General features: G+C 43.2%; 1 protein-coding gene across 3 annotated transcripts in view; it reads left to right on the forward strand.

Moving 5' to 3' along the window:
* The window catches only part of LOC126236757 (G patch domain-containing protein 11), a 135,024-nt gene that overhangs the window by 82,505 nt on the left and 30,393 nt on the right, over positions 1 to 22,126 (forward strand). For 2 of the 3 annotated variants that reach the window (XR_007544980.1, XR_007544981.1), the window contains exons 4-5: positions 4,643 to 4,801; positions 17,213 to 17,413. Coding sequence is in view for 1 of the 3 variants with exons in the window: in XM_049946297.1 (XP_049802254.1) it covers positions 4,643 to 4,801; positions 17,213 to 17,347 (294 nt within the window). In the remaining 2 variants the exon portion in view is untranslated. Of the gene's footprint in view, positions 1 to 4,642; positions 4,802 to 17,212; positions 17,481 to 22,126 lie in introns of those variants that run through there. The other variant, XM_049946297.1, reaches the window with a different exon arrangement.

The following is a 22,126-nucleotide window of genomic DNA, read 5'->3' on the forward strand; positions in this document are numbered from 1 at the left end:
GAGCACACATCTGAATTAATTCAATGTTCAGTTAATGCTCTGTAAAACAAACTTCTCCCTCAGAAAAACAGGCAGTTAGAAGGAAAAGAAGCATACTTGTCCTGAGGCTACTATACTACTGGCCATTAAAATTGCTGCACCACGAAGATGACGTGCTGCAGACGCAAAATTTAACCAACAGGAAGACAATGCTGTGATATGCAAATGATTAGCTTTTTAGAGCATTCACACAAGGTTGGCACCGGTGGCGACACCTACAACGTGCTGACATGAGGAAAGTTTCCAACCAATTGCTCATACACAAACAGCAGTTGACCGGCGTTGCCTGGTGAAACGTTGTTGTGATGCCTCGTGTAAGGAGGAGAAATGCGTACCATCATGTTTCTGACTTTGATAAAGGTTGGATTGTAGCCTATCGCGATTGCGGTTTATCGCATTGCGACATTGCTGCTCGCGTTGGTCGAGATCCAATGACTGTTAGCAGAATATGGAATCGGTCTGTTCAGGAGGGTAATATGGAACACCGTGCTGGATCCCAACTGTCTCGTATCCCTAGCAGTCGAGATGACAGGCACCGTATCCACATGGCTGTAATGGATCGTGCAGCCACGTCTCGATTTCTGAGTCAACAGATGGGGATGTTTGCAATACAACCACCATCTGCACGTACAGTTCGACAACGTTTGCAGCAGCATGGACTGTCAGCTCGGAGACCATAGCTGCGATTACCCTTGACGCTGCATCACAAATAGGAGCGCCTGCGATGGAGTACTCAACGATGAACCTGGGTGCACGAATGGCAGAATATCATTTTTTTTCCTCCCCCAGATGAATCCAGGTTCTGTTTACAGCATCTTGATGGTCGCATCTGTGTTTGGCGACATTGCGGTGAACGCACACTGGAATTGTGTATTCGTCATCTCCATACTGGCGTAATACCCGGCGTGCTAGTATGGGGTGCCATTGGTTACACGTCTCGGTCACCTCTTGTTCGCATTGACGGCACTTTGAACAGTGGACGTTACATTTCAGATGTGTTATGACCCGTGGCTCTACCCTTGATTTGATCCCTGCGAAACACTACATTTCAGCAGGCTGATGCACAACCGCATGTTGCAGGTCCTGTTGGGGCCTTTCCGGATACAGAAAATGTTGGACTGCTGCACTGGCCAGCACGTTCTCCAGATCTCTCATCAATTGAAAATGTCTGGTCAATGGTGGCCGAGCAACTGGCTCTTCACAATACGCCAGTCACTACTCTTGATGAAATGTGGTATCGTGTTGAAGCTGTACCTGTACACGCCATCCAAGCTCTGTTTGACTCAGTGCCCAGGCGTATCAAGGCCGTTATTACGGCCAGAGGTGGTTGTTCATGGGTACTGATTTCTCAGGATCTATGCACCCATATTGCGTGAAAATGTAATCACATGTCAGTTCTAGTATAATATATTTGTCCAAAGAATACCCGTTATTCATCTGCATTTCTTCTTGGTGTAGCAATTTTAATGGCCAGTAGTGTAGGAAAAGTGGTTCAAATGGCTCTGAGCATTATGGGACTTAACATCTGAGGTCATCAGTCCCCTAGAAATTAGAACTACTTAAACCTAACTAAACTAAGGACATCACACACATCCGTGCCCGAGGCAGGATTTGAAACTGCGACAGTAGCTGTCGCACAGTTCCAGACTGAAGTCCCTAGAACCGCTCAGCCACAGCGGCCGGCACTACTAGGAAAGTTACAGTTCCTGTGTCCATGCCAATTGCCACAAACAGTCATGGCTTCAATGCCATTGCATCAAACATAGCCCCTCGAGTGCTGCCTGTCACTGCTGGACACACTCACCTCATCTTCGACTCTTGGCAACAGGAAGAACAATCCTGACAGAGTCCTTGGTGCGGTAAATGCACTGGGAAATGAAATTACTAATTTCAAGGAGGTCCTCATGTAGCTGTGATACTGGTAGGGAGTGCGTCGTGCAGTTGTGATGTCCTACACCAAAGCAATCACATCAAGCACTTACTGCAGGAACACTTGGATGGTGGCCAATGATGCTACATAATGTGCAGAGGGATACAGAAATGAAGGCAGAGACCAGTTTGTGTCCGTTGCCTGCTGAGAGACACCATTCTTCTTAGGAAACTGGCTGCCTTGTTAATCTCTTACCAAATGTGTTCACAGGCTATAACATTGCCTACAAAGTGCAGCTTCAGAAGTCAAAAGTAAATTATAGCATTGTGTCTGGGCTTGGCGTTTTTCATGCAACAACTACAGGATATTGTTGCTGCCAGTGACATGATCATGATTCGGTTTGTTGAGAGTTTGAGTAACGGTTACCAAAACCAGCAGATCGATCTGTGTGTTCGCTTCGGGGTTAGTTCATTGGGCCAGGTTTTGATTAGATTCCTCACTTCAGTATTTTTCAGAAAAAGTGCTGCAGGAGATTTAGTTGGAGGATTTGAGGCAGGTGCAGCCCAGTCAAAGGTAAATCTGAAAAGCCAAGTTGTTCAGGCCTCCATGAAGGGCCCTAATGTTACTAAGGCATTCCTAACAGAACTGAAAGGCAAGCTTAAAGTAGAGGGTAATCTTTAGGACCCTGTGCTTTTGGACTTTGAAACGTGTGGCTTGCATACAGTGCATGGTGCCCTTAAGACAGGTTGTACTAATTCTGGCTGGAACTTTGTTGAGTCAGTGAGAGCCCTATATAATCTGTTTAAAAACTTTCCTTCCCTCCATGCTAATTTCCACAACATTACAGCTACCTCTATTTTCTTGCAAATGTCTGAGCTGTTTGGTGGGTGGAAAATAAAATGGTGGCAGTTGGGCTCAGCAAATATTAATAATGGTTGAAAAATGTTTGAAGGAAGTAGAAAGGATAAAAAAGGAACAGAAGAAGGTAAAACTGAAACCGAAAGTCACTTCTGGACTTTCTGAGAGTCATAGCTAGTAGTGTGTGTGTCTTCAAGAGAAAGGTATCAGATGCCCCATTAGTTCCCTTTCTCTGTACTTCCCTCCAGTCTATGTTCTACATCTACATCTATACTCGGCAAACCACCATGAAGTAGATGGCGGAGGGTGCATGTTCAGAGAATTAATGAAAAAAATTTGTCAAGCCAGAAGTTTTGTTGAAACAGACTAACTTCAAAATAGATCTGAGTGGCAATGTAAATTTGTTGCAACATCAGAAACTGGACATCAAGTACAGAACCAAAAAAGCTCAGAGTCAATGTGACTTATCAGAGAAAGATACCATGGTACTCCAGAATGAATGCCTTACTTTTATGAAGTTACAGAACTAAAATTCTGGATAAATTACCCCTGGTGTATTCCTTTACAAAGGAGATCACGTGTTTTAGACCCAGAAGTGACTGTTAACACACACATTAAGAAGAGGCAGTTAGATATAACATTTTTTAAATTGCTTTGGTGGTCATGAGGCTGATGCCATTGCCCATGAGTTCCAAAATCTATTAGAGATAATGCCAATGAAGGAAATCCTCAAAGAACATGAGGGGGATCATGTTTGCTTCAGTCAGTTCTGAATGATGGTCTTCTGGTTTAAGAGTGGTCATGAAGAGATTTATCAAACTTGCTTGCATTCTCTTCCATGGCAATGCTAGCTTTGGAAGAGGTTTCTCTGACAACTTCATTTTGTTCAGAAATTCCATGGAAGCGCCTCTCATAGCTCTCTGTGCTGTTCATGATTTGGTCAAGGTCACTGGGATGGTTGGATCTGTAAGCTTCATGAAGTGGTTAACCCACAGCTTCCTAAATGCACATGGCAGCTACAGTGAAGCAGTAGCGGAGAAAAGGGCAGATGAGAAGTCCTTGAAAGAAATGAGAGAAAGAGTTGAAGAGTAGAGAGAAGACAAGAGTGCCACAAAGTAGGAAAAGAAAACTCATGAAAAGTTCTGAGAAAGAGATTTTTGTCAGACTGAAGTAGTAGTTCTATCAATAAAAATGGCCTGCTTGTGACTTCACTTTATGTTCGTGTACATGTCCTTGCCAAACTAGTCTATTATTGTTCCTTCCATAATTGTTTTGTTCAAATTATTTTTTACTTTTATTCTTGGATATCTCTGTAAAAAGAGTAATTTTTTACTGAAGTAGATAATGCTCATTGTTTTTATGTCAGTGTAGTTTTCCTGTAATTGTTTTTGTTCGTGTCAAGTTTTACACAGAAAGATAATCAGCATCGGCTATAATACGATCAGTGCTAACCTTCTTTCTGTCCTGGATTACATCACGGTCGTGGGGCACAATATTCTTGAGAGATCCAACCTGATTTTACGCGTAATTCTATTGTCAGATTGTGGTGCATGGTTAAAATAAAACACACTCATTTTAAGGGCTTTTTTTCCTTTTAACTCCGAGTATAGCCCCACCCCCACCCCAGTATGTTCCTGTATTTTGACAAATTTTGTATATTTCGTCATAAAATTGGTTAGGAACTAAGGACAGTATGACTGTGGATAAATACAAAAATTGGCCTGGAAAACTTATGGGATTTTTATTTATTTATTACTTCATTATATATTTATTGGAATCACTGGACACCATGTTGTTTAACTTTCACTCATTACAAGTAAGATAGTTGTTTTTGTTAATTACATATTAGTAATGCAATTCATTTCATTTTTATAGGACATTGACATCCCAGCAGAACTGTGGTTTTGGCCTGATGGTTGGTCACAGGAGGAAGAAAATGAGTCAGATGAAGAGGAGGAGGAGGAGGAGGAGGAGGAGGAAGAAGAATGTGATGGGGATGAGGAGGAGGAGAGCAGTGAGGAAATAACATTTCAGGTTGCATTGCATTATTACATTTTCTTTTCCTTGAGACACTTGTGAAAAAAGTTTACATTAATAGCATTTTATATTTATGTTAAGGCCTAAGATTTTATGGTTTATTTTAAAGTGTCATTTTAAATAACAACTTTTGGCTACATTATCATTTTGAGTTGTTATAGATACTTAGGTTTTTAGAAATTATGGGGAAAATTACAAAAAAAATAACAACTTAAAAATTAGTACCATGTAATGAAAGCCAAAGTGTTGACCATTTGATGTATAAAACATAAAAGCTTAATTTCAGAAATATAGTTTATGAGACCCGAGTTTGTCACAGTGTGCACCATGTTTAAGTAACTTAATGGGAGTGCAGCCGGATGACATGATTGACAACTGCTGATATTTTGAAAAGCACACACACCGTCATTTTCAAGGAAAAACTGCAACAAGAAAGCATGGTGCAAGAGAGTTTAAACCTTAGTACGCAGAGCAATTCTGGAAAGATAAAAAACACACACACACTGTAAACACTAGCACCACCACGTAAGATGACTGAGATCAAAGTTATCAACAGCACAAATTAATGAACAACAGATGAGGAAGCATTACCTCTGTCCCTCTTTTTTTTTACCAGGGAGAGAGAGCAGTATTCCACACAGGGTTTAAGCAGAAACCTCCATCTCCCTTTATAAGTCTACTTTCTAATTTAATTTTGACTACTTCCTTAACAACACTAACCAAATAGCTGGATGTGTGTGCCAGAATCTCAGTATTACATTTCCTGCTGTTGGGAGTGTGTTATTAAGGAAGCAGTTGAAATTAAATTAGCAAGTTACCTTATAAATGGAAATAGAAGTGTTTGCTTAGATTCTGGATGAAATCTTGCTCTCTGCCGTCTAAAAATGGAGTGACAAAGTTTATGCTACCTCACTCGTTGGTTTAGCAGTTGTGCCAGTGTTTACAGTATGTGTGTGTGTGTGGGGGGGGGGGGGGGTTGGACGTGAGGGTGCATGTGCACGTGCATTTGCGTGCACATTTCCCCTTGGTGCAGTTTTGCCTTGAAAATGACAGGGTCTGCCCCTGTCAAAATAGCGGCAGTTGACAAGATCAACTAGCTGCATTCCCATAAGTTATTTGAACAAAATTATTTATGTTAAGACCTAGAATCTATTTGAAGTGCAAAAAAAGTGTATCATTTGCTGCAGAGTGTGACTGTCTTTAGCTGCAATTCTGCAAAATTGTATGCTGTAAATTAGCTGTCTGTGAGATGCAGAAAAGTGAATGTAATTCTCTTGCAAAGCTGTTCTCAGTGTTGCAAGAGCCAAGAAAGGAGTAATGACACATCTTCCAAGAGCATACCAAATAATGCTGTTTAGGATTTATGTCGGGCTCAGTTCACAGGTAAAGCAGTTGGCAGGCTTTAGTTTATTGGTGCCCATATGTCAGTTGACACTCTCTGCTGCCCTTTCATTGTAATTTACTTCAAGAACATTATGGTACACTAATTACTGCTGACCGACATAACCTGAAGAATCTCTGGTTATTAGCAACTGGAGACATTCATGATAGTAATTGTTTCACATTTCAGTAGCTGGTATATCTCTGAGTGCTCCTGGTATCTGCAGTGACATATGCAAAGCACTTGAAAGATTTGATTGAAATGTTTATCAGGTAGATAATTTCAGTAAAATATTATTAATGAAATGTAAAGCACACATACAAACTATCATATAGGCTGCTTGATAAAATCTGCTATAAAGTTGGAGGGCAGGTAGCATGATTCCAGATAAGCAGTTTTTATTTATCATCAAAAATCTCAAATGTAACAGTGTTACACCACCCATATAATTACATCTACCATGAACATTAGTGACTGGAATGATCAGGGCTTTTGTATATTTTTAATTTTAATCAACATAATAGATACATATTCACACTTGTTTGCCTTCAAGGAAATTTGTTTTGCTGTTCCTTTTTAACAAAAAGAAATACAAAAATTTTGCTTATCTGCTCAGTTGTTGCCTGGTGCTAGCACCTAATGAATTTACATCTTTCTCACCTTTGAGTGCTTTGACAATTTTCTACTTAACATACTTCGTTTCCTTCAGTATTTGTCCTGTGAACATCTTGGAGCCCAAAAGCACCCATGATTATATATTCTTGTATTGTGACATTATATTGTCTTCAGACCACCCCATTACTTGTGCGACTCATGTCAGCTACAAAAGTAGGCCGCAAACAAGACAGCAGACAAATGCCCGTGTACTGTTAGGGCTGAAACAGAGAGGAAGTGAAATTTCTTTGATGGCTCGCTAAAAGACCAGCAACCAATGGAACACGAGTGAGCATCAGTAAATGCAAGCAGAACGTGACTGAATGCTGTTTGCTTATGCTCACCTACCATTTACATCAGAGAAAATTCTGGTGTAAATCAGGCTCTGTATTTTTTGTGTAAGCCAAGCTGTATATGTTTTGTCTATATTAACTTGTGTGATCACAAAACTCTGTGGAAAAGCAAGGAAACTGTGTCAATTGTACAACTGGAATTTGAAGAGAGAGAGTGGGGAAAGGGCGGGTTAACATCCCATGACCGATGAAGTTGTAACAGACAAAAACTGAGTGTAGGTTCAGGGAAGATGGTGGAGGAGATCAGCTGATTTTCCTTCGAAAGGAACTATACTAGCAATTGCTGTAGGCAATTTAGGGAAAAAAGCTTGTTCTGGATGGCCAGATGGGGATTGGGACTGCCATTTCCCTAATATGGGTCCAGTGCCTCAGTACTGTGCCAGCTTACTTGGTGTCATGGGCAAAAGAGGGTACTGCTGGTCCTACACATACACGATCTCTCTGCAAGCTTAGTCAGTTACACACTGCTAAACACTCATGGAGTGTCATAATTCCTTTGGGCCATGCCTTTTGGGTGCTGCAATTTTCACAAATGTTAGTGTGAAATTGTTGCAAACTTCTTATCTTAGAATTACCTTGTGTATTTAATCAGAGAACTATTTCATGAAGAAAACTTCTGAGTTCTTCTGGTTAGAAACAGGCTTGAGCTTTTTTAACTCAGTTGACACAGGATAAGAAATCAGTGATGATAAGGCCATACGAGCATTACTGGATATTGCTGTAAAATGGAATGTGTAGAAAAGTAGGCAGATATTTCTTCTTAGCAAATGCAGCAATAAAGAGATTTCAGATTACCTGTGCACTCAATTTGAAATGTGTATCTGTGAGACTGAAAATGTTGAGTATACATGGACAGAGTTCGGGTATTGTACTATTTACTTTAGACAGACATGTGCTGAGTAAAGTTGTTCAGGGTAGAAAATACCCACTGTGGTTCGACAAGTTTGTTAGAAATCTGCCGTATAAGCAGAGATAGCTTTGCTACAGATTTAAATGTAGCCAAAGCCTCAGAGGCAAACAAAAACTGAATGAAGCCAAAATTAGCCTAAGGAGAAACTTGCATAAACTGTTCAGTGAATTCAAAAATAAAATTCTATCTACTGATATGACAGAAAATCCTAGTAAGTTTTGATCTTCTGTTAACTCAGTAACTGATGAGTTATATGTCCAGACACTCTGTGACCATAATGGCAACGAAACTGAGAATGACAGAGAAAACCAAAATGCTAAATTCCTTTTCCAAAACTGTTTGACTGAGGAAGATCATACTATGGTTTCTCCTTTAAATTGTTACACAAATGTCCAAATGAAAGATATCAAAATAAGTGGTCATATGATAGAAAATCAACTGAAATTATTTGACAGAGGAAAGATGGCTGGACCTAATATAATATCTATGCAATTCTACATAGAGTAAATGAACCAACTTGCTGCTGTTCTAGCAGCATTGTACCATAATTTGCTACAGGAGCAAAGCATTCCCAGTGATTTGAAAAATGTGTAGATCATTTCTGTTTCTAAAAAGCGTTGTTGAACAGACACTCAGAACTATAGTCTTATATTGCTGATGTCAGTATGTTGTATTAACATATCATGACACTTCTAGATACCAAAAGTCTCCTTTGAGTGTATCAACGTGGATTCCAAAAACAACCGTCATCTTTGACTTTTAAAAGGCATTGATAAGGTTCTGCATTGTTGCCTAATGGACAAAACAGTAGTTTTGATGATATCGGACCAGTTTTGTGATTGCATTGAAGAGTTCCTAGCAAAATGGATCACAGTAAGTCATTTTTAATGAAGAGAAATAGTCAGGCATAAGATTAATTATGAGTGTACTTGGAGTACACCCAAAGAAAGTGATGCGAAAGCTGTTTTCAGGTTGTTGGTGTAATGGTTCAAGGATTCCGGACTGGAGCAGATTCGTTTGCAACCTCTTAGTTCATCCCTATGAAATCCCCAAACCACCTTCCCTACCCTCTGGCTCCTACCCTTGTAACCGCCCCCGGTGTAAAACCTGTCCCATGCACCCTCCCACCACCACCTACTCCAGTCCTGTAACCCGGAAGGTGTACACGATCAAAGGCAGAGCCACGTGTGAAAGCACCCACGTGATTTACCAACTGACCTGCCTACACTGTGAAGCCTTCTATGTGGGAATGACCAGCAACAAACCGTCCATTCGGATGAATGGACACAGGCAGACAGTGTTTGTTGGTAATGAGGATCACCCTGTGGCTAAACATGCCTTGGTGCACGGCCAGCACATCTTGGCACAGTGTTACACCGTCCGGGTTATCTGGATACTTCCCACTAACACCAACCTGTCAGAACTCCGGAGGTGGGAACTTGCCCTTCAGCATATCCTCTCTTCTCGCTATCCGCCAGGCCTCAATCTCCGCTAATCTCCAATTTCTATTTGCCGCCGCTCGTACCTCACCTGTCTTTCAACATCACCTTTGCCTCTGTACTTCCGCCTCGACTGACATCTCTGCCCAAACTCTTTGCCTTTACAAATGTCTGCTTGTGTCTGTGTATATGCGGATGGATATGTGTGTGTGTGCGAGTGTATACCCGTCCTTTTTTCCCCCTAAGGTATGTCTTTCCGCTCCCGGGATTGGAATGACTCCTTACCCTCTCCCTTAAAACCCACTTCCTTTCATCTTTCCCTCTCCTTCCCTCTTTCCTGACGAAGCAACCGTTTGTTGCGAAAGCTAGAATTTTGTGTGTATGTTTGTGTTTGTTTGTGTGTCTATCGACCTGCCAGCGCTTTTGTTTGGTAAGTCTCATCACTTTCTTTCTTTTTTAGATATATTTTTTCCACGTGGAATGTTTCCCTCTGTTATATATATATATATATATATATATATATATATATATATATATATATATATATATATATATAACAAAGATGTCAATATAATAGAGGGAAACATTCCACGTGGGAAAAATATATCTAAAAACAAAGATGATGTGACTTACCGAACGAAAGTGCTGGCAGGTCGATAGACACACAAACAAACACAAACACACACACAAAATTCAAGCTTTCGCAACAAACTGTTGCCTCATCAGGAAAGAGGGAAGGAGAGGAGGTTGAGGTTTGCTGGAAAGGTTGTGAAGGGTCATTGCACACCAACCCAGTCTCTCCCATCTACTCAAATCTCCCACTTCCAGCTCCACTCCCTCCAAAACCTCAAAATTCCAATCAACACAACCTGGAACCACAACACCCTAATTCAGTAGTTAACCTTTCTTCCAAACCTCTCTCCCAATCCGAAACCTCTGTTCTATCCAAAGGCCTCACCTTCAGCCCCACTCCCAGATTCAACCAAACAGCCCTCGTCAAAGATTTACTGTCCTACACTCGTACTCTTTGCTGGAAATATCACTTTGCCACGAAGAAAAATGATCCTAATCCTACTCCTAATGATCCAACTCCCCAAGACACCATCCAAATTGAACCCTGCCTGGAACAGTTCCGTCCTCCGTCGCAGCGGGACCCACCTCCTCTTCCTCAAAATCACCCTCTCCAAACCTTCCAGAAATTTCTGACTTCCAGCCTTGCATCTCAATCCTTCTTAAAAAACCTTAATCCTACTCCCAACATCACCACTGCTGAAGCCCAGGCTATCCATGATCTGAAGGCTGACCGATAAATCGTCATTCTTCCGGCGGACAAGGGTTCCACGACCGTGGTACTTGATCGTCGGGAGTATGTGGCTGAGGGACTGCGTCAGCTTTCAGACAACACCACATACAAAGTTTGCCAAGGTAACCCCATTCCCGATGTCCAGGCGGAGCTTCAAGGAATCCTCAGAACCTTAGGCCCCCTGCAAAACCTTTCACCTGACTCCATCAACCTCCTGACCCCACCGACACCCCGCACCCCTACCTTCTACCTTCTTCCTAAAATCCACAAACCCAATCATCCCGGCCGCCCCATTGTAGCTGGTTACCAAGCCCCCACAGAACGTATCTCTGCCTACGTAGATCAACACCTTCAACCCATTACATGCAGTCTCCCATCCTTCATCAAAGACACCAACCACTTTCTCGAACGCCTGGAATCCTTACCCAATCTGTTACCCCCGGAAACTATCCTTGTAACCATTGATGCCACTTCCTTATACACAAATATTCCGCACGTCCAGGGCCTCGCTGCGATGGAGCATTTCCTTTCACGCTGATCACCTGCCACCCTACCTAAAACCTCTTTCCTCATCACCTTAGCCAGCTTCATCCTGACCCACAACTTCTTCACTTTTGAAGGCCAGACATACCAACAATTAAAGGGAACAGCCATGGGTACCAGGATGGCCCCCTCGTACGCCAACCTATTCATAGGTCGCTTAGAGGAAGCCTTCTTGGTTACCCAGGCCTGCCAACCCAAAGTTTGGTACAGATTTATTGATGACATCTTCATGATCTGGACTCACAGTGAAGAAGAACTTCAGAATTTCCTCTCCAACCTCAACTCCTTTGGTTCCATCAGATTCACCTGGTCCTACTCCAAATCCCATGCCACTTTCCTTGACGTTGACCTCCACCTGTCCAATGGCCAGCTTCACACGTCCATCCACATCAAACCCACCAACAAGCAACAGTACCTCCATTATGACAGCTGCCACCCATTCCACATCAAACGGTCCCTTCCCTACAGCCTAGGTCTTCGTGGCAAACGAATCTGCTCCAGTCCGGAATCCCTGAACCATTACACCAACAACCTGACAACAGCTTTCGCATCTCGCAACTACCCTCCCGACCTGGTACAGAAGCAAATAACCAGAGCCACTTCCTCATCCCCTCGAACCGAGAATCCCCCACAGAAGAACCACAAAAGTGCCCCACTTGTGACAGGATACTTTCCAGGACTTGACCAGACTCTTAATGTGGCTCTCCAGGGGATACGACTTCATCAAATCCTGCCCTGAAATGAGATCCATCCTTCATGAAATCCTCCCCACTCCACCAAGAGTGTCTTTCCGCCATCCACCTAACCTTCGTAACCTCTTCGTTCATCCCTATGAAATCCCCAAACCACCTTCCCTACCCTCTGGCTCCTACCCTTGTAACCGCCCACGGTGTAAAACCTGTCCCATGCACCCTCCCACCACCACCTACTCCAGTCCTGTAACCCGGAAGGTGTACATGATCAAAGGCAGAGCCACATGTGAAAGCACCCACGTGATTTACCAACTGACCTGCCTACACTGTGATGCATTCTATGTGGGAATGACCAGCAACAAACTGTCCATTCACATGAATGGACACAGGCAGACAGTGTTTGTTGGTAATGAGGATCACCCTGTGGCTAAACATGCCTTGGTGCACGGCCAGCACATCTTGGCACAGTGTTACACAGTCCGGGTTATCTGGATACTTCCCACCAACACCAACCTATCCGAACTCCGGAGATGGGAACTCGCTCTTCAATATATCCTCTCTTCCCGTTACCCACCAGGCCTCAATCTCCGCTAATTTCAAGTTGCCGCCACTCATACCTCACCTGTCATTCAACATCATCTTTGCCTCTTCACTTCCGCCTCGACTGACATCTCTGCCCAAACTCTTTGTCTTTAAATATGTCTGCTTGTGTCTGTATATGTGTGGATGGATATGTGTGTGTGTGTGCGTGCGTGCGAGTGTATACCTGTCCTTTTTTCCCCCTAAGGTAAGTCTTTCCGCTCCCGGGATTGGAATGACTCCTTCCCCTCTCCCTTAAAACCCACATCCTTTCGTCTTTCCCTCTCCTTCCCTCTTTCCTGATGAGGCAACAGTTTGTTGCGAAAGCTTGAATTTTGTGTGTGTGTTTGTGATTGTTTGTTTGTGTGTCTATCGACCTGCCAGCGCTTTCGTTCGGTAAGTCACATCATCTTTGTTTTTGGATATATTTTTCCCACGTGGAATGTTTCCCTATATATATATATATATATACACTCCTGGAAATTGAAATAAGAACACCGTGAATTCATTGTCCCAGGAAGGGGAAACTTTATTGACACATTCCTGGGGTCAGATACATCACATGATCACACTGACAGAACCACAGGCACATAGACACAGGCAACAGAGCATGCACAATGTCGGCACTAGTACAGTGTATATCCACCTTTCGCAGCAATGCAGGCTGCTATTCTCCCATGGAGACGATCGTAGAGATGCTGGATGTAGTCCTGTGGAACGGCTTGCCATGCCATTTCCACCTGGCGCCTCAGTTGGACCAGCGTTCGTGCTGGATGTGCAGACCGCGTGAGACGACGCTTCATCCAGTCCCAAACATGCTCAATGGGGGACAGATCCGGAGATCTTGCTGGCCAGGGTAGTTGACTTACACCTTCTAGAGCACGTTGGGTGGCACGGGATACATGCGGACGTGCATTGTCCTGTTGGAACAGCAAGTTCCCTTGCCGGTCTAGGAATGGTAGAACGATGGGTTCGATGACGGTTTGGATGTACCGTGCACTATTCAGTGTCCCCTCGACGATCACCAGTGGTGTACGGCCAGTGTAGGAGATCACTCCCCACACCATGATGCCGGGTGTTGGCCCTGTGTGCCTCGGTCGTATGCAGTCCTGATTGTGGCACTCACCTGCACGGCGCCAAACACGCATACGACCATCATTGGCACCAAGGCAGAAGCGACTCTCATCGCTGAAGACGACACGTCTCCATTCGTCCCTCCATTCACGCCTGTCGCGACACCACTGGAGGCGGGCTGCACGATGTTGGGGCGTGAACGGAAGACGGCCTAACGGTGTGCGGGACCGTAGCCCAGCTTCATGGAGACGGTTGCGAATGGTCCTCGCCGATACCTCAGGAGCAACAGTGTCCCTAATTTGCTGGGAAGTGGCGGTGCGGTCCCCTACGGCACTGCGTAGGATCCTACGTTCTTGACGTGCATCCGTGCGTCGCTGCGGTCCGGTCCCAGGTCGACGGGCACGTGCACCTTCCGCCGACCACTGGCGACAACATCGATGTACTGTGGAGACCTCACGCCCCACGTGTTGAGCAATTCGGTGGTACGTCCACCCGGCCTCCCGCATGCCCACTATACGCCCTCGCTCAAAGTCCGTCAACTGCACATACGGTTCACGTCCACACTGTCGCGGCATGCTACCAGTGTTAAAGACTGCGATGGAGCTCCGTATGCCACGGCAAACTGGCTGACACTGACGGCGGCGGTGCACAAATGCTGCGCAGCTAGCGCCATTCGACGGCCAACACCGCGGTTGCTGGTGTGTCCGCTGTGCCGTGCGTGTGATCATTGCTTGTACAGCCCTCTCGCAGTGTCCAGAGCAAGTATGGTGGGTCTGACACACCGGTGTCAATGTGTTCTTTTTTCCATTTCCAGGAGTGTATATATATGATGTGACTTACCAAACGAAAGCGCTGGCAGGTCGATAGACACACAAACAAACACAAACATACACACAAAATTCAAGCTTTCGCAACCAACGGTTGCTTCATCAGGAAAGAGGGACTGAGAGGGAAAGACGAAAGGATCTGGGTTTTAAGGGAGAGGGTAAGGAGTCATTCCAATCCCGGGAGCGGAAAGACTTACCTTAGGGGGAAAAAAGGACAGGTATACACTCTCTCTCTCTCTCTCTCACACACACACACACACACACACACACACACACACATCCATCCGCACATACACAGACACAAGCAGACATTTGTAAAGGCAAAGAGTTTGGGCAGAGATGTCAGTCGAGGCGGAAGTACAGAGGCAGGTGAGGTATGAGCGGCGGCAACTTGAAATTAGCAGAGGTTGAGGCATGGCAGATAACGAGAAGAGAGGATATACTGAAGGGCAAGTTCCCATCTCCGGAGTTCTGACAGGTTGGTGTTAGTGGGAAGTATGCAGATAACCCGGACGGTGTAACACTGTGCCAAGATGTGCTGGCTATGCACCAAGGCATGTTTCGCCACAGGGTGATCCTCATTACCAACAAACACTGTCTGCCTGTGTCCATTCATGTGAATGGACAGTTTGTTGCTGGTCATTCCCACATAGAAAGCTTCACAGTGTAGGCAGGTCAGTTGGTAAATCACATGGGTGCTTTCACAATGGCTCTGCCTTTGATCGTGTACACCTTCCGGGTTACAGGACTGGAGTAGGTGGTGGTGGTGGGAGGGTGCATGGGACAGGTTTTACACCGGGGGTGGTTACAGGGGTAGGAGCCAGAGGGTAGGGAAGATGGTTTGGGGATTTCATAGGGATGAACTAAGAGGTTACGAAACCACCTTCCCTACCCTCTGGCTCCTACCCTTGTAACTGCCCCCTGTGTAAAACCTGTCCCATGCACCCTCCCACCACCACCTACTCCAGTCCTGTAACCCGGAAGGTGTACACGATCAAAGGCAGAGCCATGTGTGAAAGCACCCACGTGATTTACCAACTGACCTGCCTACACTGGGAAGCTTTCTATGTGGGAATGACCAGCAACCAACTGTCCATTCGCATGAATGGACACAGGCAGACAGTGTTTGTTGGTAATGAGGATCACCCTGTGGCTAAACATGCCTTGGTGCACGGCCAGCACATCTCGGCACAGTGTTACACCGTCCGGGTTATCTGGATACTTCCCACTAACACCAACCTGTCAGAACTCTGGAGATGGGAACTTGCCCTTCAGTATATCCTCTCTTCTCATTATCCGCCAGGCCTCAACCTCTGCTAATTTCAAGTTGCCGCCGCTCATACCTCATCTGTCTTTCAACAACATCTTTGCCTCTGTACTTCCGCCTCGACTGACATCTGTGCCCAAACTCTTTGCCTTTACAAATGTCTGCTTGTGTCTGTGTATGTGCGGATGGATATGTGTGTGTGTGTGTGTGTGTGTGTGTGTGTGTGTACCTGTCCTTTTTTCCCCCTAAGGTAAGTCTTTCCGCTTCCGGGATTGGAATGACTCCTTACCCTCTCCCTTAAAACCCACATCCTTTCGTCTTTCCCTCTCCTTCCCTCTTTCCTGATGAAGCAACAGTTTGTTGCGAAAGCTTGAATTTTGTGTGTATGTTTGTGTTTGTGTGTCTATCGACCTGCCAGCACTTTCGTTTGGTAAGTACATCATCTTTGTTTTTAGATATATTTTTCCCACATGGAATGTTTCCCTAGGCATAAGGTGATAAGTTCCATGAGATTTTTCACAAATGATGCTGTTGTTTACAAAGAAGTCACAATTCTAGAAAATTAAAGTAAAATGCAATAAGACCTTCAGAGGATCGACACTTGATGTAGAGAATAGCAGTTGACCATCAACACAAACAAGTTTAACACAGTGTGCATAAAGGGGCAGAAAGACCCATTATTATATGATACAGTTGTTGAACAACAACAGTCATACCTGTTAAATATCTGGGAGTGTGTGTGCAGAGAAATGTAAAATGGAAGGCAGGGTTTAACAAGTGTGGTCTACCCACGAATGAAGTGCCTTGCAAAACCCTCGTTTGTGCAGCATAAGAATAATGCTCATTATTCTGAGATCTGTACCAGTTAAGATTAATAGAGGATATATAAAGAAGGTCCAAAGATGAGTAACGTGTTTCGTATAAGTAAGCATGAAATTGTCACAGAGATACTAAGCAAACACCTGTGCTAGACACTTTAAGTGAGCTGTTGGGCATCACGATGCAGTTTACTGTTAAAATCTCAAGAGCATACATTCCTAGACTAGTCAACAATCATACTGCTTCTCGTACATTTGTCTTGGGAAAAGACCACGTAGGTAAAATTAGATTTGAGATCACACGGCGGCTTACCAACAGCTGCTCTTTCCATGGAGCATTCACAAGTGGAACAGGAAAGGGGGGATGTAAGGTAGTGCATACAAAATATTTTATACTATAAGATAGCTTGCTGAGTATGATTTCATTATAGTTTATTTGTTACTATGTCTTGTGTGTTTTTGATTGAAAATGTTGTGAAAGATACAATAAATTTGTGCTGCAAAAGTATCAGCTGTATTTACTACTTCTTAATTATCGCTTTACTTTGGTTTCCCTTTTTTCTTCTAGACTCCAGAAAAACTGGAAATAATCACGTTGTATCTAAGAAGAACATATCACTATTGCATCTGGTGTGGAACAGAATTTGATGATGAAAAAGATATGCAGCAGAATTGCCCTGGAAGCACAAGGGCAGATCATTAGTAATCTTATAGTTATGAATAAATAAATAAATAAAAAGCAGCACTGGTCAACATCAGTCGACATAAGGTATGAAGTGTGGACATTGTTGATATGTGTTAGTTTCAGAACAATAAAGCGGATATTCCAGGGTAAAGTAGATACAATCAGCAGAACAACACAGCAGTTAGAGTTGTGCATTTTTGTTTGAGAATGTGTTACCCACATTTGCTAGAATTCACAAAAACAAAGATCATAAGATGGGTTGTTTGTACTATACTTTCCTGCCCTCAGTCATTCAGTTCACCGCAAGTGCGTCAGAAAAATATTCCATATCAATACTCTCATCAAAATGTGAAATAGTGTAAAAACTAGTTTTTCAATGTGGCTGTAAACCTTAGGCTGAAAACCTTTGTGCTGCGAAAGTATCAGATGTATTTACTACTTCTTAATTATTGTTTTAATTTGGTTTCCCACTTTTTCTTCTAAACTCCAGAAAAACTGGAAATAATCACATTGTATCTAAGAAGAACATACCAGTATTGCATCTGGTGTGGAACAGAATTTGATAATGAGAAAGATATGCAGCAGAATTGCCCTGGAAGCACAAGGGCAGATGTGGCTTCCCGGCCATTAACCTTCTTGTGCAAATGCACACGCTATGCCCGAACTTGTAAGGGACTTTGTAGATTAATCTGCCACGAGTAATGAGTATGATGGGCAAACATCTATTAGGCGCACTACGAATGTAGTGGTGTGGACATGTTGGGAATATGGGTCTCACAGGCAGTGGCAAAGGATAAGTCCCTGCAAGCGCACTATACTCTGTGCCCTCGGTGGCTCAGATGGGTAGAGCGTCTGCCATGTAAGCAGGAGATCCTGGGTTCGAGTCCCGGTTGGGGCACACATTTTCAACATGTCCCCAATGATGTATATCAACGCATGTTTGTAGCTAAGGTGTCCATTTAATTATCATTTCAACCTTAGAACCCTATCTGTACATGAATATGCTCCAGCTGCGAGAACAATAAGCCTTTGCAATATTTAAAAATGTGTGTTAATGAGAGGGATCAACTTTTAGTGCAACATTTTGCAATTTATTTCTTTGTCAAGAGGAACCAACCCCGATGTTATTCAGTCAACTTCAATATCTAAGTGCATGCCATCAGTGGACAGGATGGAATAAGAATATGGAAAGGATAGGTTGCTCCTTGCCACATAGCGGGAGCATTGACATCCATACTGGCACAATGAAAGAGACTGCTAAAATATTAAACTTTCATACAAAGTCCTTCTTATGAAATAACAGGTACAGCAGTGAAAGACTGATTTAGCAACCCTGTGGGTGATTTTGGCATGTTACATTAGGAATCAGAAAACGAGAGTGGTGCCATCTGGACATCCGACTTGTGCCATTGACCCTGATATTGATGTTCAATTGAGATGGCATCATGGATTGCTGAACAATGCACTGTTGCCGTGAATGTGTTTTACAAGAACGATGACATCTGTACGGCCACTCAGCACGTATTTCACGCTCAATACAATCTCGCATGTCACCCCAGTCCTGTCACCACATGTGAGTGCAGAATTTTGAAAAAAACCTGTGATATGGTGCAAAAGAATGGTGGAAGTGCAAAATGTGTATGCACACCAGAAATCTCACAGGAGTGGAAGAAGCCTTCATCCAAAGTCCCTTGTGTTCTGCACACAAGCATGTGCTGCAATTTGACATATTGGATCACAGTGGACATCGAATATTGTAAAAGGAACTGCAGTACCACCCATACAAAATTCAGGTAGTGCAAAAACTGAATGTGGATGACCTTCCAAAGAGACTAAGATTTTGCCAAGAATTGTTGGAACTCATGAAAACTCAGGCCTGTGTGACAATCTGATCATGAGCAGTGACGACAATTTGTGTGTGTCAGGCTTTTCTTAAACAAGCGAAACTTTAGATACTGAGCATCTGAAAATCCTGAAATGGTTCATGAAAAGCAAATTCCAGTGAAATTCCAGTGCCAGTTCTGCAAAGTGTGACGTCTAACTTCAGTAAAAGACTTGAAACGCGTGTGAAGGGAAATGGCAGCCACCTACATGATGTCATTTGCAAATGATCGGCATTTTAACTTGCAAGCATTGTAAATTCATGTTGTATTTTTTTTAAACTGCTGTGGACACATTTTTATTGCCGGTGGAGGTTTGAAAACCACCTTTTTCCCTGCCACACCCGTTGTTAGAAAAAAACACAAGCACAACTCTCACCCACATGGCCACTGTTCTCAGCTGATTGAACACACACACACACACACACACACACACACACACACACACCATATTAGATGGAAAATGGAAATTCTAAAATGCAGAGTGTATATGACCCGGGACAACTGGGAGATCCGGGAGAAACCCGGGAATTTTTTCATCTGGGAGGAAACCGGAAAAAACCCAGGAATTTTCCATTGTTTTTGTTTTCAGTTAAATTTTTTAATTTTGACGGGTAAGAACCAATACTCTAACAAAGGATATTACTGTATCCCACTACTGCAAAATAATACTGCAGGAGTAAAATATGAACGAGAGAAAAAACGAAAATAAAACTTAAATTGCAAAGGAAATGCACCATGTACAGCAACAAAACACAGTGCTCATACAAGCGTTTGCCAGCAAAAAAATGTGTCAAAGGCCTTAGGAAGACCATGCAATGTTCCATAACAACAAATTGCCTCCGATGAGTGTGAGGTCACTACTATTTACATTAGATTCATTTTAGCAGTTACGAGCAGGATCATGCACATGCACAGTTGAGTAGTACCTTCTCCCGCTTCTGGCTACAACTGTTGGCTGTGCAAGCTGTCGCAGCAAGCAGCTAGATGCTACTGGGAAAATTTTACTGGAGTGCCAAGCTGCCAGATCCATGCGTGCACAGCAGGCCCAGATCTAGGAGGGGGGGGGGGGGGGGATGGAGGAGAGGGGCAGCAAATTCATATTCTTGAGGGAAAAAACCTTGTTTCACAAAGCGACTAGCATCCAGTACACATTAGTCTATCGATTATTCATATGACTTTGAAACGCATTCCCGTCGGTTTTTGAACATTGTGGAACACATTCTAAGTTGATTTCTGAATGAGTCATAAGTTGACTTGTGAATGCGTGCATAGTGTACATGATGTGTCTGTCAGGGGAATCCTCGTTTCATGTAGAAACAAACTTTCCTACAGGCAAAAGGGGCCGCATGAGCTGAGTGGAGTAAGGCCAAACGGATGAATGCCAACCGCTTTCTGAATGTGTGGTTGATCGGGTTTGCGAATGACCAGCTTTGTTATAATTGCTAGCGAAATCCATAGATTCAGACTACAGGAGTGGAAATAAGTGAATAACAGGTAAGAAAGATTACGTATTACCTTCTCAGTGTATCCAAGAAAATGAAATTTTGACAGAAAATTTTTGGCCAGATTGCTGTACTAGTAAGGGCCAGTTGTACAGTTCCCGGTTAGCAGCCGCTTTAAGTTCTATTCTGGAAGAAGCAAGGAAAATGCGTTGTACGAACATGCATCAATGCCTAGCCGGAGAATAATCGCAAGATACTAAACCGGTGATTCTGGCAGAATTAGTGAAGTTAACCGGCGAATAAGCTTTGACATTGGCAGGAATAGTTACAGAATTAGTGATGACAAGACATTGTTAGAACGAGGAAGGTGAAGAAACGTGGACATCACACAAATTATGGAACAATATGACAATTCCAAATTTGTATAAAAATTTTGTAATACTACTTTTCGATCTCATGCCTGAGAAACTGGAGCGTATGAATGAAGTGTGAAACTATTTACTAACGTAAAGCTTTTTGCTTGTAGTGGGCCTAATAGGCATTTGATATTGGTACTTTGTGAATTATATTCAGTCATTACAAAAAGACCGTTTGTGCCAAAACAGTCTCATTTATTTGGTATGTGTTACAATTGTTGCAGTATTAGAAAGGCCTACTTTGTTTTATCTAGTAGACAGTGACAAAATAGACATAATCAGATCCGGAAACCACACCATTCTTGGGTCCTATTTGTGTTAACAGCTTTTTCAGTATTAGACGACGACATTTCGACTTTGCATGTAGCAAACTGTTTGACGAACTTTGATGAGGTAATAGATTCTTTCGCAGAAAGGAAAGAACGCCATGTAAAGCTGTAGAAAGATTTGAGAGGAAAAAATTCTAGGATCTAAGGATTGAAGAAATGTGTATTGTCTTGCTTGTCTCATGTCTTTACTGGGTTTATGTATCCTATATTTAATTTCATGTCACACGAAGCAGGAAGTTGTTAACTGATAGTGAATAAAGAGTGCAAATTTTCTGAAGAGTTCTTAAAAAAAAAAAAAGGGACAGGATATCAAACCGGTCGATTGTAAGCAGGAGAGGCACCACAGGACGTTTTAATTTCCACTATCCTGAATATGGTTTATGGCATCCATTACAAAATATACACGTTTCAATTCCACAGAGCGAAGTACAGTGATGTGCGGTAGAAGAATGCTGTGTGAGAATGCGAGGCACTGCATTTTGGCACACTTACGACCAAATAACGTGTTACATTTCCTCGAACACACATGTTTTATGCATCAGACTCTTCAGAAAGATATGTGCTACAAAATGAACATATTTTTGAAAATTTGTTTTTTTTAATGTCCTATCTCCAACGCTCAAGGGAGTGGCAGGGTATTGCCCCGGTTTGGAAATATCGTAGATCTGGGGCTGATGTGCAGCGCAGTCTGAGATACAGTGGGGAAGTGGGTAGTCTCCAAGTGACC

Source organism: Schistocerca nitens, chromosome 2, assembly GCF_023898315.1.
Source record: "Schistocerca nitens isolate TAMUIC-IGC-003100 chromosome 2, iqSchNite1.1, whole genome shotgun sequence".
Classification (NCBI taxonomy): Eukaryota; Metazoa; Arthropoda; class Insecta; order Orthoptera; family Acrididae; genus Schistocerca; species Schistocerca nitens.